Source organism: Aphelocoma coerulescens, chromosome 28 (assembly GCF_041296385.1).
Source record: "Aphelocoma coerulescens isolate FSJ_1873_10779 chromosome 28, UR_Acoe_1.0, whole genome shotgun sequence".
NCBI lineage: Eukaryota > Metazoa > Chordata > Aves > Passeriformes > Corvidae > Aphelocoma > Aphelocoma coerulescens.
In genome coordinates this window covers 1,305,532-1,319,883 of record NC_091041.1, presented here as the reverse complement: position 1 = coordinate 1,319,883, position 14,352 = coordinate 1,305,532, and the positions used below count along the sequence as shown (strand labels likewise).

General features: G+C 42.5%; 2 protein-coding genes across 2 annotated transcripts in view; both read right to left on the bottom strand.

Moving 5' to 3' along the window:
• Positions 1-1,352: 1,352 nt before the first annotated feature.
• On the bottom strand, positions 1,353-2,070 carry LOC138099601 (mitochondrial import inner membrane translocase subunit Tim13). The gene is made up of 3 exons (XM_068996944.1): positions 1,872-2,070; positions 1,659-1,727; positions 1,353-1,583 (listed from the first exon to the last, which is right to left on the bottom strand). Exons 1-3 carry the CDS (start codon positions 1,995-1,997, stop codon positions 1,485-1,487), a joined length of 294 nt encoding a protein of 97 aa, XP_068853045.1. The 5' UTR covers positions 1,998-2,070; the 3' UTR covers positions 1,353-1,484.
• A 3,416-nt stretch (positions 2,071-5,486) lies between these two features.
• The window catches only part of LOC138099760 (lamin-B2), a 34,809-nt gene continuing 25,943 nt past the window's right edge, over positions 5,487-14,352 (bottom strand). The window contains exons 6-12 of the mRNA XM_068997239.1: positions 13,986-14,111; positions 13,567-13,787; positions 12,710-13,001; positions 12,080-12,187; positions 11,141-11,260; positions 9,651-9,752; positions 5,487-8,553 (exon numbers count right to left, since the gene is read on the bottom strand). Of these exons, the coding sequence (XP_068853340.1) occupies positions 8,512-8,553; positions 9,651-9,752; positions 11,141-11,260; positions 12,080-12,187; positions 12,710-13,001; positions 13,567-13,787; positions 13,986-14,111 (1,011 nt within the window). The 3' untranslated portion in view covers positions 5,487-8,511. The remainder of the gene's footprint in view (positions 8,554-9,650; positions 9,753-11,140; positions 11,261-12,079; positions 12,188-12,709; positions 13,002-13,566; positions 13,788-13,985; positions 14,112-14,352) is intronic.

The following is a 14,352-nucleotide window of genomic DNA, read 5'->3' as shown; positions in this document are numbered from 1 at the left end:
CCGAGTCTCAGGCAGAGCAGACTTAGACAAGTCCCCAAAGATTCAGCCACCAAAAGTGAACAGCTGCTCATTCCCCAAACCCCTTCCTCATTTGTGGTGCTTTAAAGTCTGCATCTCGGTATAGCAAGAGGTTTCTTCTGTCCCAACCCAGCTGGCAGCGAGATCCACAACTTTCCCAGACAGAGCACCAGGCTAGGTGGGAGACCTGGCTTCCACACATGGCTCAGCTCCAGATGGGTTCAGACCCATGGCTGGAACACTTGTGGGATGTTCCCATGAACAAAATGGGACTACTGCACAGCCAGTGCCACAAAATTCATACAGCCATAAAGAAAAGTAAAAAGCCCCCTAAGCAAACATGTCTGAAAGCACTTTATTTTCAAGTAGTCATTCTGACAGTCTGGAAAGGAAACTCCAGTTTCAGTAAGTCCAAATACCCAATTATCTCCTCACAGTTTACCTTGTGTGAGAACGCTTTAGGTTCTATCACATCCCTCTGAATGTCCTAGCAGGTATGGAGATGTCATCCTTCCAGTCTATCTCTGGGTCTGGCAAGCAGTGAAATCTTTTTATAAAATACAGAAGATTTCAAAAGAAGGGACTTGAAAAAAACTCACTACATGGGTACTGTTAATCTCCAACACTCTCCTCTTCCAGATGTTGTATCCACTGGTGACCACATAGCACAAACCCACCTTTTCACGAGTGGTGTTTAAGCAGAAAACAATAGAGAGCTGCACCCCAAAGCAGACCCACATTCCTTGTTGCAGACATGCTCCTCCATCAAAAAAATGACACTTAGAATGTAGGCTCCAAGACGGACTGTATGCCAGAGTCAAGCCAGAAACTACAGAGTATCACAGCCACACAACACGCTTTATTCCATACAGAAATGAACCTAAGTACTTCCCAACATTGTTCATCCCTCGCCGTGCTTGCACAACTATTTGCAAGGCTGTCCTGCTCCCCAACACTGACTGAGCTGAGTCAAAGCCCACAAGCCCAAAGATAGCCCACATAGTGCTATACAGATACAAGGAATGAAAGAGCCAAGGTTGCATGTGGAGAATCTTCTGGCAGCTTTTCCACTAATGAAAAGACACTGGGTAACTTCCTGATGGATAGGTCCATGCTGGAATCCCGAGCAAGGGCATTGTGCTGCTGGCTTGGCTTGGCCCCTGTTTTCCACAGAAGGCTCCTTGCCTGTCGCAGCCCTTTTGGCAGGGATTTATCAATTGCTATAATGCCTTGGGCCAGTCTGGACAGTTGGGAAGGGCAAGAAGTAAACCAAGCAACTCATGGAAAAAATCACTCTCTCCTGGAGCTGGTGCTAATAAAAGCCAATGGATGCAAAAGGTTCAGCGAGGTTTTATTGCTCTGCCATGGCAGGGGCTGGGAAGGCAGCAGGATTTACCCCTAACCACCTGGACTGGCCGCTCGTCCCTTCCCCACATGGTCCCTCTCGGCCCGGAGGCTGGCAGGCGTCACATGTTGGCTCTCTCCCGCTGCAGCCGAGAATTGTAGGCTCGGGAAACTGTGTTCCAGGAGTCCATGTACCGGTCCATGCACATGGCGATGCACTTCTGCGGGACACAGAGCCTTAGCGGCCGCCCCGAGCTGGGAAGCCGCGAGTCCCCACTTCTCCCGCCCGTCCTTACCTGCTCGGAGTTGTCCAGGGCGCCGCCGGGCTTCCCGATGCACTTCCGAAAGCACTTGTCCGTCATCCGCTGCGGAGAGAGCCCGTGAGCGGGACCGCGGCCCGGGGGCTCCGGCCGCAGCCGCCGCCCCCGCTGCGAGGGGAGCGGGGCGGCCTGGCCGCGACCCGCACCGGGACCGAGCCCGCCCCTGCCCGCCCCGCCGCCCCTTCTGACCTGCAAGAGCTCCTGTGCGTTGGCCACGGCGATCTGCACCTTCACCTGCTCCATGATGAGCCCCGGGTCCAGCTTCCCCCCGCCGCCTCCTCCGGAGCCGAAGTCGGAGCCGAAGCTGCTCTCCATGCCCAGAGACGCCGCGGCCCGGGGACCCTGCGCTGCCGAAGGGAGAAATGGCGGCGCCCGGGACTGCGGTTCCCGGCGGGCCCCGCGCCGCCTCCGCCCCCGCGCCGGGCGGGACCGAGCGCCTCAGCGGAGCCGCCTCAGCGGAGCCGCCGCACGGCCGGGGATGCCCGTCCCGGGATGCCCGTCCCGGGATGCCCGTCCCGCCGCCGCTCGTGGCCCGTGGCCCCGAGCGCTGGTGTCACCGCCGGCCGCGGAAGAGGCGGCCCCGAGCGAGCTCCCAAGGGATTCCCGGGCGCCGGGCCGGGCCCGGGTCAGACAACAGCATTCGAGTACTAGGGCTCAGCTCAGCCCCACGAACTGAGGCAACGGGAAGGGGCTTTAAACCGGCAGCACCCGAGACACAAACGCTGCCCAGCTGCACCCCGTGGTGAAACACCGGCTCTGCTGGGATCCCCGCAGAGAGAAACTCCCCTGTGAGTTGTCTCCGGAATTCACCCCTCTGTTCTTCGAGGCTTCCTTCTGCCTTACATGACTCAGGTGAGAGGCCCATGCCCTTAAAGTCTGCCTCAATTCCATTACACTTACCTCTATTAAGTAAGAATGCTGTGGGACGAGGTAGAAGCAAATGGAAGGGGACAATGCTACGGAGTTCTTTTTCATGGGTGAGATGTGATGTGCAGGTAGGAGATGGCATGAGAGGAGGGGACTGAGTATGACAGCAGAGCTAAAGCCAAAACTGGGCTCATCTTCACTAGCTCAAGCCTACACTCCAGAGTATTGCAAACCATATCATCCCGTCTTTGGATCTGCCCACTTCAAACAGAATTCATTCCTACCACCTTGCAGAAGCATCATCAGCTAGCACTAACAATGGGACAGCTGCCTAAGATACAATTTTAAAATGAGTACGGACTGGAAGGTGGGCTGGAAGCTGAGCCAGGCTGGCAAATGCGTTAGCTTGTGGCAATGCTTCTGGGCCATCCCTAAGAATCCATCACTGCCAGGGATTGGTATCTGCTCTCATTCTTATTTAGCATCAAGTAAGTTAAATCGAAAAACCCCTTCAGTGCAGGGGTGATGAGAAAGCAAGGGAAGGTTTATCTGCTCCAGCTCCTGATATTCTTCCCCCTGCTTTTGTTGGTACTGATCAGAGAGGACAGCACGTTCTACCAGCACTGTGTCACATTTACGGAAAGCGTTCGCTTGCTTCTGGAGCGCGCCCCACGATCCCCAGATCCCCTCCGTGATTCAGCTGATCACTGTTAGGAGCACAGCTCTTTGTGTCCTCTCTCCACACTTACTAAAGGCCTCCTTGGATGAGTCCTCTCAAACAGCCCACATGACCTGTGTGTTTGTTAACAGACAGAAGGAAACCAATAAAATGCAAAACATTTATTCGAGTGTGTTGTACAAAAAGTTTCCAGTCATAAAATGTATATTACAAATCATTGAAAAAGACAAGACATTTGGCATGCATATTCTAAAAAGAAAAGAAAAACCACTTTGAAATGATAAAGTCTAGATCATGATGTAGATTTTCTGAGTTTCAAGTGAACATTTTATAATTTTGCCTTTGTGTTTCTGTTACCAATCTTTTTAATAATTCCCTATTTAAAAAACTTGAACCTTCCAAAAACTCATCTGCAGCAGCTGACTGGAGGTGGTTACTGCAGTGCCCTCAAGCCAGACCTATCTAAATCAAAATTTTGTTAAAAAATAAAAATCATAATTCAAGTCACAAGGCATCACTGCTATGAAAATAAGAGATCAACTGTATTTTGTGCCCAAATGGAAAGCAGTTTGGCTTAAACTTGCTCAAAATAGATTATTGCTTGTAATTTTAGTGTAATGATCTGGGTAGCTGAATATACAGTAACATCTGCCTTACCAAGATGGACTTGTCACTTCAGTAATAGCTAACTAGAAAAGCTGGAAGTTCAATAAACCACATCTTATTATCTCGAACTCCAAGTCAATTCACTGCTTGTGCTATTCTGAATGGAGGCTTTGAATATCAAGCATCCTTTTCACTCTAGACCTTAGCATTTCAAGAAAGGCATGTTTACAAATAATAATTGCATGTAAATATGATCTTGTATAAAAAAAACCAACAAACACCTTTAAATAATTTTAAAACTGGTTTAAAGCTAACCATATTGAAGGGCAAATAAAAATTCTGTTTCCCAGGCCATTTTAAATGAGAAAACAATCTCTCCAATATAATTTGTCCCGACATTCAGCTAAAACAGTGCTTTGAAAAATGCAATCACTATCTCACCTTCCGCTCACTGGTTCACAAGGCTTTGCTCACACAGAGTTTGGACCCAACAGTGTCAATAAAATGCAGGATCAAATATGGATATGCCTTTGTTTAGAGATAAGACTTTCAAAAGAAGATACACAAAGAAGAGATAGAATGGTTTAACAGTGAAGACATGAGAGAAGTGGCTACAAGAGATCTAGAACATACAGCATGCATGTTTTCCTACAGCATCAAAACATTTCTGATGCACATAAAAGGAACAGATTCTCCAATGTCCTGGGGTGCAGAGAGGATTTTTATAGGTCTGTTCTAACCTGCAACCTCTGTTCAGGTTGCAGTTAAAGGGCCTTTATACAAGATGACCATTAAAAAAGAAAAAAAAAGGTGTATAAAAGCCAGTAAGATCCCTGAACTGAACATGAAGTGTCCCGTTGCTCAAGGACAGACACCACACGTAGTGATCTTTCACAGTATAGTACTGCTTCACACTGCAGTACAATTCCCACATTACTGCCAGCTTGCACACATGCTCAGCTGGCTTTTACATCACAGGAAGCAGATATTTATATTCTTCCTGAGACTTTTGGTTCCTGCTACAAACACAGACTATGCAGCCAACTCCCCATCTAATGGCAACACAGAGCTGAAGACAAGTGAGCAACATGTCAGTGCAAATGATGGGTTCTGTCAGAGCCAAGCTGGAGCCCCGTGTAGGCATAAAGAGACCTGCTGGGAAATAGAGCTGTGAAGCAACAAGGGAAACTGGAAATACAGCTGAAATGCAGCAGCAAAGGAACCACAGGAAACATGGAACAAGGGAATCCCAGCCACTCCCGCTCCTTGCAGTATGTCACTGCAATGCAACAGTTAAAAGGAACAAACGCAGAAGCAAGGGAGACAAAAGTGGCATGAAATGCCAGGGACTCTGAGGCTACACCTCACTCCAGAAGACACCACATTCCTGACAGGTCTGCAGATGGATGGACTTGTTCTGAGACAAGTATTTTCATGTGGCATGAGCTTAGGAGGAGGCAGGATGCATCTATTGTATTTTATATGATATTCTGTTATGATCTACACATAGGAAAAACTATTTACTATTTCATCCAGAATAAGGTTGTATTTCTGGAATAAGAACATCCATATGGATAGTTATGCTCAAGTAACTACTCTGATAAAATCTTCATTTCCCTCATCAGGGACACCCTAAAATCATTTTTCTCCAGACAAGTCAAATCTATTTCTCCTTCAAGCTTTATGCCAGGTATCAGCACTGGAGTAGAACTGCTGTCCACGTTCTAATTTCGTCAAGACTGGTTCATATACAGGATCAAAGAGAAAAAGGGGGAAAGGTGACACTGGATTTCATTTGGACAAAAAGCTTTAAATATCCTGAAAATTGAAAGAAATCCTTGAAAGATGGAAAAAAAAGAAACAATGCTTTTTGGGCTGGTAAAGCTACAAAACTGCCTCCCAGTCTGGCCAGGACAGTGCTGTTAAGACTGAAGCTCAGCATCAAAAGCAAGAAGCCGGGATGGTGGCTGGAGAAGGCGACACACAAAAAAGAAATTACATGGAATACAGTAGTTCTTCTGTATCTTGTAATTTACAGCCAGGAGTTATTTATCATATTTTTAGTAGCCTATTAAAAAGCACTGTGGTAACAGAATCATCCACATTCAGACTGTTGGCTTTTCCCACAGTGTCAATAACAGGTTTATTTGACCTGTATATACCTAAACATGGTCCTGAAGAATCAAATAAACTGTTTCCAAAGTTAAAGGACACAGTTCCAATTCTAAGGACAAATTCTGCAGACTGTTACTCAAGGGCACAGTGCTCATCACAAGAGATCTGCAAGCACCAGTTCTTAAGGCTACAGGAAGACACATTCCCCATACAGTAGCTGTTAAGAAAACTATGGCTCAGGTAGCAAGAGGTTCTTCATTCGAGCTGCCTTTCTGAGGCCATTCTTTACAGGAAACAAACAAAGAAAAAACCACAGAAAAAATGCAAATTAACTGCATGTTCATTGCTTTAGTATTTAAGATCACAAAATAATCTTAAATTTACAGGACAATCATAAAGGAATAAGCAGTCTGAAAACTGGCCGATGTAAAAAAATAAATATAGATCTTTAGGGAAAAAGCAAAAAGCCTCAAACACTATGTCAGTAGAAGCTCTGGGTCAGAAAGGGAAATGGTGTCCAGTGGTTGGAAGGTGTGTTGCAAAAATAAATTTACATTGATTGCATTCATTTGCATAACAGTGAATTTAGAAAAGGTAATTGTAACAGTATGTCTGAGAAACATAATTTCACTAGATACATCTTACAGAGAAAGAGACATGATTTACTACATATTTAACCTTCTACTCAAGCAGAGTGGGAAAATTACATTAGAAAGATGGCCAAGTACATCAATGCAGTTATCCCATCAGCCCAAACAGCCAAACCTTCATCCTGTTTTTTTGTAATGGGTCTTCTGATAATGGATTAAAACATAATTCTAAATGTCTATTCAGCAACTCAGTCATCCCATTCAAACAGAGAAAAGTAGCATCTTTGATTTATTTTTAAATGGTAAAATAAATCCTGAAGCTTAAAGCCCCTTTTGTTCCCACCCTGCTTGCATAACAAAGCCATCAGCCAGAGCCACTAAACTGACTTTCTAGGTTATATCTGTCAGTCACGATACTGTTCAGAGAACATAATGTCCGAAAGCCACCGAAAACATCCAAACCTTGTCACTTGTCTGATGAGTCTTAACTATTTGAATGACAAGATCAGAGTTCAAGAGTGCAGGTAAAAACAGGATTCTATGCTGGAATCAAAGGGTATCCAAATTTTGTATCCAAACTAGTAGCTGAAAAAACATTTGCATTCTTTGGAGCAGTCAAGTATTTTCCCTCGTGCTTAAGGATGAACACTAACCCTTATGGGACTCAAGAGTTATCTCCAGAGAAATGCAGCAGCAGAAACCTTAAGCTAAATGGACACTGTCAGATAAAAAATGCATCCTATTAAAATAAAAATCACGTGCTGCCCATACAACACATATAGAAAATGTGTTTTTTATTATTCTCCTTTCACTCCTTGTTAGACTTTGCCTCGAGCACTTGAACGCTGCATCACTTGCGTCCTTAACAGAGGCAGTTCCTTTGACTATTTAAAAGGCATTGAACTATTTCTGCCCTATTTTGCAAATATTGCTCCTTAGGATATCTGACAATGCCCCTTTGAACACAAGAGAAGTATGAACAAGCTGTATCTAGCTCTGATTAACAAAGTCAACATTTACATGGGATAACCTTTAAAATCCCCAATATTTATCATTGCCAAAAGTATAAATATGTTTTACTTCTAAAATCTTAATCAAATATCCTTAAAGCTGAATATGTCAAAAGGATTAAATCATAAATACTGAATATCACAATTTGTGTCCATGATTTAACTTGTGACAATGGCAAAATCCCTAAAAATCAAACATTGCAAACTCTGGGTTTGACACTTCCAACTTAGGATGGTGTGTATGTTCAGGAAGCAGAACCCACCATTCTCCATCTTCTGAAATGATGACATGGAGGTCAGGTGTGACAGACCCAGATGTTTTACCATTAGGCTGTCAAATCTTGGAGAAAGACACGATGGCAAGGTCCTGAGTCAAAAATGCCTACAATGAAGCTTCCCTGTGTCATTGCAATTGTGGAGCAGCACTTTAAATGAATCTGGGGTCTAATTTTCCTAAGCTGGGAATTGCTGAGGATACCAGGCAGAATACTAGCATTTCTACAACTGTGGAGGAAACACTCTGTGAATCTCTCCCAGGGCCCTGCAGATGAACACACTTCATTGAACTTCTTTTCTGGGGGTATTATACTGGTTGTATATGTAATTATCCATTTACCATACACTCAAGGAGTCTCATCTCATTTTAGCTAAAAATCTCTTTTCTGCTTTAGGTTTCTATGTAAGACTTTAAACTCTGTATGGGGAAAAATATTGTATTCCAATATAGCGTTTCAACGAAGAGGGAAAAAATAAAGAAATCTATTAAAAATTCTGGCAGTTTTGTTCAGTAAAGTTTTTTTCTGAAATTTTTTTTATAAAAATGTACCAAGGAGTAAACTTCAAAGAAATCAGGTGATGCATATAAAAATAGTTTTCAGTGGCTCTGGAAGGAAAAAATAGCAAAAATAAAAGGAAATAAATGAAGGGGAAAAAGCGCAAATAATAGTTTCTTTCTTCTTTTTTCACATCACTGAGCATCCTCTAGAGGTTGTTCTGGGATCCCCCTAAAATAAGATAGGCAGAGTTGAATTCAATTCTTACCAGCTATTCAGATTGCAAGCCTAGACTGGTTATCATCTCAGATGTCAAAAGCACTTTTTAGTAGTTTAGTTATATTAAGGGAACATCAGTACTCTAGAGGAAGTAGAGCACATGCCCCGGTCTGCTGCCAGGACTGACATGCTGCCCCTCGGGTTCTGCTTTCCTGCAATGGGTTGACTGGTTAGTCCCCATTTTTCCAACAGTGATACAGATGACAAATTAAATTGTGATGTCATTAGCTCGAGACCAGCAAGTTCCTTTATTTCAAATGCTGATTCCATTTGAGAGAGATCTCTGCTCTACAGCTGCTTTTTTTGGGTAAGAAAAGTCAGTTGCTTTATACTACAAATACACTGCTCAATCTCTTTGGGACCAAAAAAGCTTTGAGAACTTACCTGCAAACCTGCACAGAATGGGTTCTTTGTGAAAAGAGCTACTGATGGCCACTGATCAGAGGAACAAATCCCTTGAGTTTCAAATTTAAAATATTTTCTGATATCACCTATACATCTTTCTCCTTTTTTTGCTCTGTCAACTGCTGGTCACTTATTTCACATTATTAAACTAAGGGTTATCAAAGCATTGAGGTGGTATTATTAAGAAAAAACAAGTTTATTTCAGGTGTAGAAGATATATTGTATCAGAAAACAAACCAATAAACTGAAGCTTGCAGCAAGAGAAGTACCACGCATTCCTGGTTTTCAATGGTTATCTGGTAATATTCTGCTTCCAGCAAGAATGTCCCAGCTCTGTTGTACAGAGCAGCAGACACTGAACAGGAGGAACACTGCCTGCTAATACTGCAAATGTGTGATCTGAAGCACAGATACCCTGAGCTGGCATCGGCCACTGCCTGAGCCGTACCAGGATGGATCCCAGCAGTAACTCCTGGCAGCACCGCTCACATTGTCCTCTCTCTGTGCACTGCAATGTTGCATTGGAAGAAAGGACCAGGAAGCTCAGAGCTGACAAAAGTTGAAGGGGACCCCCTCCTAAATCTTACGCCCGATTGATCCAACTAATGAGGCACAAGTTAAATATCTTGTCTGCATCTGATTACCTGTTGGTTGAAAAGGTCTTCTTCTCCATATTCTGCTTCGTCTTCTTCCTCTTCATTCTCTCGCATGACTACTGATTTAGTAACGCTTCTCACTGCAACTTCCTACACAAAATGACAGATAAGGAGATGGCCAGGAGTCATTATCTATCCATTAAGTTTTTGCTATACCATCAATATAATATCCTTATTAAATTTTGGAGAGTTTAAAGCAACTTAGCCTAGATTTAACACTAGCTATGCAAGCAAATACTGGTAATATCCTGCAAACCACAACATCATTCCTATTTCTGTGCACTAAAAGGCATGGTAATGTAATTCACCCAACTTGAATTCTCTTTTATTACCCTGGGATTTAAGAGGAAGCAGACATGTTTCAGGTGATTAGTAGTCAGTTTTACACAAGGTCACAGCAGACACAGGTAAGAGCTGACTGAAACACAGTGTAATGTGAGAAACTAAACTTTCTCAGTATGATTACACAACATTAAGAATATTTGCAATTTCTAATAAATATTTAGTATCAATTGCATATGTTGGTTATCAGCACAGTCTTACAAGCCAGGCACTAAAGAGAATTCTAAAACCCCAGGAAGCTTCCTTTATTACTAAATTCTTTTTAACACTTATAACTAGTAAGAAATTCTTCTGCGTACTTGCACCATGGAAATCACGAAAATCTCTAGTTGTGGAAAATGTTGCCCTTAACATATACTCCTAAGGTAAAGGTAACCATAGTGAAAACAGACATGAATTTGAAATTTTTTCAGATACTAGTTTGACCACACAGTTTGGATACTGAGTGTTAGCTTTCTATTTGTACAAATTACCCCCACTCCTACTTCATCCTGCACACAACGTTGTTCTGGAAAACTGCCAGCGAGAAAGGCAACACAAAAACTGATACAACTGTGGTCTGTCTCCTTTTCCTACTGCTATCAGATTGCTGGGATAATGGCATGGTTATGAGTAACAGCCAAGGCACGATTCTCTCTTGCAAAAGTCATCTGCAGGGATGGTTTTAAAAAAATTAGCTGTGAGCAGATGTAAGACAATGCAAAATGCTCAGGAACATCTGCCCAATGAGAACTTATGATGTGCTTCTAACATGGAAAGGACAACTATCTTCCTACATTTACACTGCACCTCAGAACATCATAGCAACTATATAATGGAACTTCAAATTGCCAGAAATGTTTCTTTTCTTTGTCTCTTTTGAAACTACATACTGCAATTCCAAACAAATTCTCTACTAGCAGCATATTCTTCTAAAACAGGAAAAAAGTGCCTATGGGCATAATCATGACGATCACAGTCTTCAAAAATATCCCAAAAATGTCAGAGATATGTACAGACTTAATTATTTCAGTGTTATAAACTGTCATATTAGAAGACAATAGGGGAGATCTTACAATCAGGATCTTGTCATTGTGTCATGTCACCCCACCCTCAAATTAAGAGTGGGAGATAACGAGCCCATGGACACAACCTACCTCTCCTTCAGAGTTTACGAGGTAAGTGCGGATATTTCCACCAGTGCCCCAGCTGCCTTGATTCTTCCACACGAGAACAGAAGGGGGGCTGTGAGATACGCCTGCATCTGCTCCCCAGATCTAGTGAGAACAACAATCTGTAATTAGCTGTTTATCCAATTTTTTCCTTTAAATATACATATCCCCCTAATTCTCCTACTTCACTCTACGTACCAAGTTTTTTTTTTCTGAATTCCAATGGCAGTTTTGCCCTACTTTTAACTACACTATTACTTGTAGTAAGGTATTTAAAAAATCTAATATTGCAGTCATCAATTCTTTTCTGAACAAATTTCTTCTACCACTGTCTCAATAACCATACTTTATGGAGCCAAGGCAAAAAGCAGCATGTAGTCTATCAACCTAACCTTTTATATGTATCTGAACAATTGATACTTAAGTAGAAATAGCTGCAAGTGATTAAAAGATACATTTGTTTCTCCTTAAAAGAACATGTTGCAGACTGAAAATAAAATGTAAAATTATTGAAAAGCAGCTGTTCTACTACAGTTAATGCTGATAAAATCCAGTCTTAGCTACAGTCTACTAGTCTGGATGAATGCTCTGAACTATTCCCATTTCTTTAAGAGGTTGACCAGGATTAGGGTTCCAAACCTGGGCAAAGTTGTTTGGAAACAAATAGTCCTTGATTAATCCTCCAAAATATCTTTTTATTCAACTTTCTCTGTGTCCAAAAAAAAAAGTCTTAAATACTTAAGTACTAATACAGAAATTCATTTTTTGTTCTGCATTTTTATAACTGAAATCCTGCTCCTCTAAAGTGAGATCCATGAACCCCAAAGTTACACCCCAAATCAGGCTGTAGCAAACTTCAAGATTTCCAATTGCCACAGCATCAACAGAAGGATATGTTGTTGACATACTGTAAATACAACTTACTGTAACAGTCTGCCCAGCTCTGAGGACATACTTAGGAGTAAATTTGTAAGCAATTTCTTCTCCATCTCCAATTTGTCTTTTCAGTCTCCAGTTACCCAAAGACTGATCCTAACAGAGAGAATCAGAAAGTTATTCAAAGCGAACAAAACAGAACGAACAGGCATCAGAGTCTAGGTCTTTGTTATTACAATAATGGGAATATAAATTTATTTATATGGTTGTTAGACATTTGCATTCTACCTTGAAAGTATTTGGTTATATCCAGTTAGTCTAAAGTGTAAATCCCATAAGGTCATTCAGCAAAATTTTAAAAGCTATTCATTTCACACAACAAAGTTCTGCTAGACAGCAGGCTGTTTCTGTGAGCAATGTCCCAGCACACATTTACACATTTGGGACACAAATTGTGTTCTCTTCCTGCAGCAAACATTACACTCATGTTAACCAACCATTATGTTCAACTTTTCAAAAGTTGATTCCTGGAGTTGATTCCCATTAATTCTTGGAGGATGCTGCACCTTGAGATGCTGCTCCTGCTCTCCACATGGATGTACCTACTCATGCTGCAAAGGGCTGTGTAACATCTCAGTTTAGCTCCTCCTTGTTTTCTATAAGATCTGTGATGCTCACCTTCTCCGAGTTGTTCTTAAGCTGAACATATTTGCCCTCCAGGTCTATCTCTTCTATGCTGATACTTCCTGTAGCTGAAGCTTGCTGGGACATTTGAAAACTACTGCTACTGCTGCTGCCACTGATGCTTCCAGTGCCGATCCCACTTGTTCCACTGCCGGAAAGCTCCTCTGCTTCAATACGTTTTCTCTTGCCTCGAGAAGAGCGAACAAGTGAAGTGCTGCTGCTGCTGCTGCTGGAGGTAGCCCGAGAGACTGTGACACGGGAGGAGGGACTTGGAGAGAGCTTCAACCTTAACACAACCAAGAATGCATTTTAATGAATTCATGCAGAGAACCACAGACAAAGCTACAATATCCCCAAGTAACCAGACTGTAATGTGCTCTGAGGCTGACAGCAGCCTCACTCTCTATGTCAAGAGGACTTCATACACAACGAGGAGGGGGCTACCCATCCCTGAGGAATGTTCTGGCAGTATGACCATGTGACACAGAAAGCAATGCTACTGAGAGCAACACAGATCACTTAACCCCTCCCTCCAGTACAGCTACTACTAAACACACTATTCTCAGGCCCCATGATTTAAAACCACAGAAGTACAAGCACTTGAGTAAAAAGATGATATGAAGACCAAGCACAGAATGATATATTCCACTGTACTCCAAGCCCATTATAAAAACCCAAAATAAAGACAGTGTTCAGTTGAGAACAAGTGTTCCATGCAACACACTGTGGTGTGAAGCCAACTTCAGTGAAAGAAAATCTGGGCATTCCTGCACAAGTGGTAAAAAAATAAGTGCAAGAAATGAAAATAACACTTGTAAGTCCTGAGAAAAGAAAGTGGAATCTGTACGTACCTTTCCTCTTCTCCTTCCAGGAGTTTTCGGTAAGCACTGATCTCCATGTCCAGTGCTAATTTAACATCAAGCAGTTCTTGGTACTCTGTAAGCTGAAGCTGCATCTGGTCCCTCATGTCTGTCATTTCCCTCTCCTTTGCATCCAGCATCTTCCTAAACTTCTCCCGTTCACCAGCCATCATTTCCTCCAGTTCCCGAATGCGATCTTCTGCTGCACTGGCCTAGGCACACAGCACAAGAGAAAGACCACTTGGCATCCATGCAAGTCCACTCAAAAAGTTAAAAGCCTTCTCCCTCCCAAATGAACACAACAAAGATTTCTCTAGGTAAAATTCAGAAAATATGAAGGGTCAGAAATGTTAATATATTCACACAAAACAGCTGTTTGTTTGACCCAAAAGCAAATTTAGTCCCTTTACCTGTTTCTGAAGACCAGAAAGCTGGTAGCTGAGAGCTTCTATCCTCATGCGAGCCTCCTTCAGCTCCTCTCGAGCTGCACCAGCAGCTTTGTCATTTTGGTCAGAGGACAATTTGGCATTCTCCAGCTGGAAGGAAAGTTTTATACAGCTCACTTGTACTGAGTTAGAAATCCAGCAATATACTTTTGGTAAAAAAATAGCAACTGTTTAATTTTAAAAATTTTAAATGGTCTGGTAAGTTTAGGATAAGAAGTGCATAACATTAAGAAATGCTCTGAGGACCAGGAAAATCTATTTCAGATCTGTTCCTAGAGGATTTGCTTATGCTGTTAAAAAAATACTCTATTAGCCCTTCCATTATACAAGC

Coding starts and splice junctions, on each gene's coding strand:
- LOC138099601 (XM_068996944.1), bottom strand. CDS start 1,997: ATGGAGAGCAGCTTCGGCTCCGACTTCGGCTCCGGAGGAGGCGGCGGG. Junction 1,728..1,871: donor ACGCACAGGAGCTCTTGCAG/GTCAGAAGGGGC, acceptor CTCTCTCCGCAG/CGGATGACGGACAAGTGCTT. Junction 1,584..1,658: donor CCCTGGACAACTCCGAGCAG/GTAAGGACGGGC, acceptor TGTGTCCCGCAG/AAGTGCATCGCCATGTGCAT.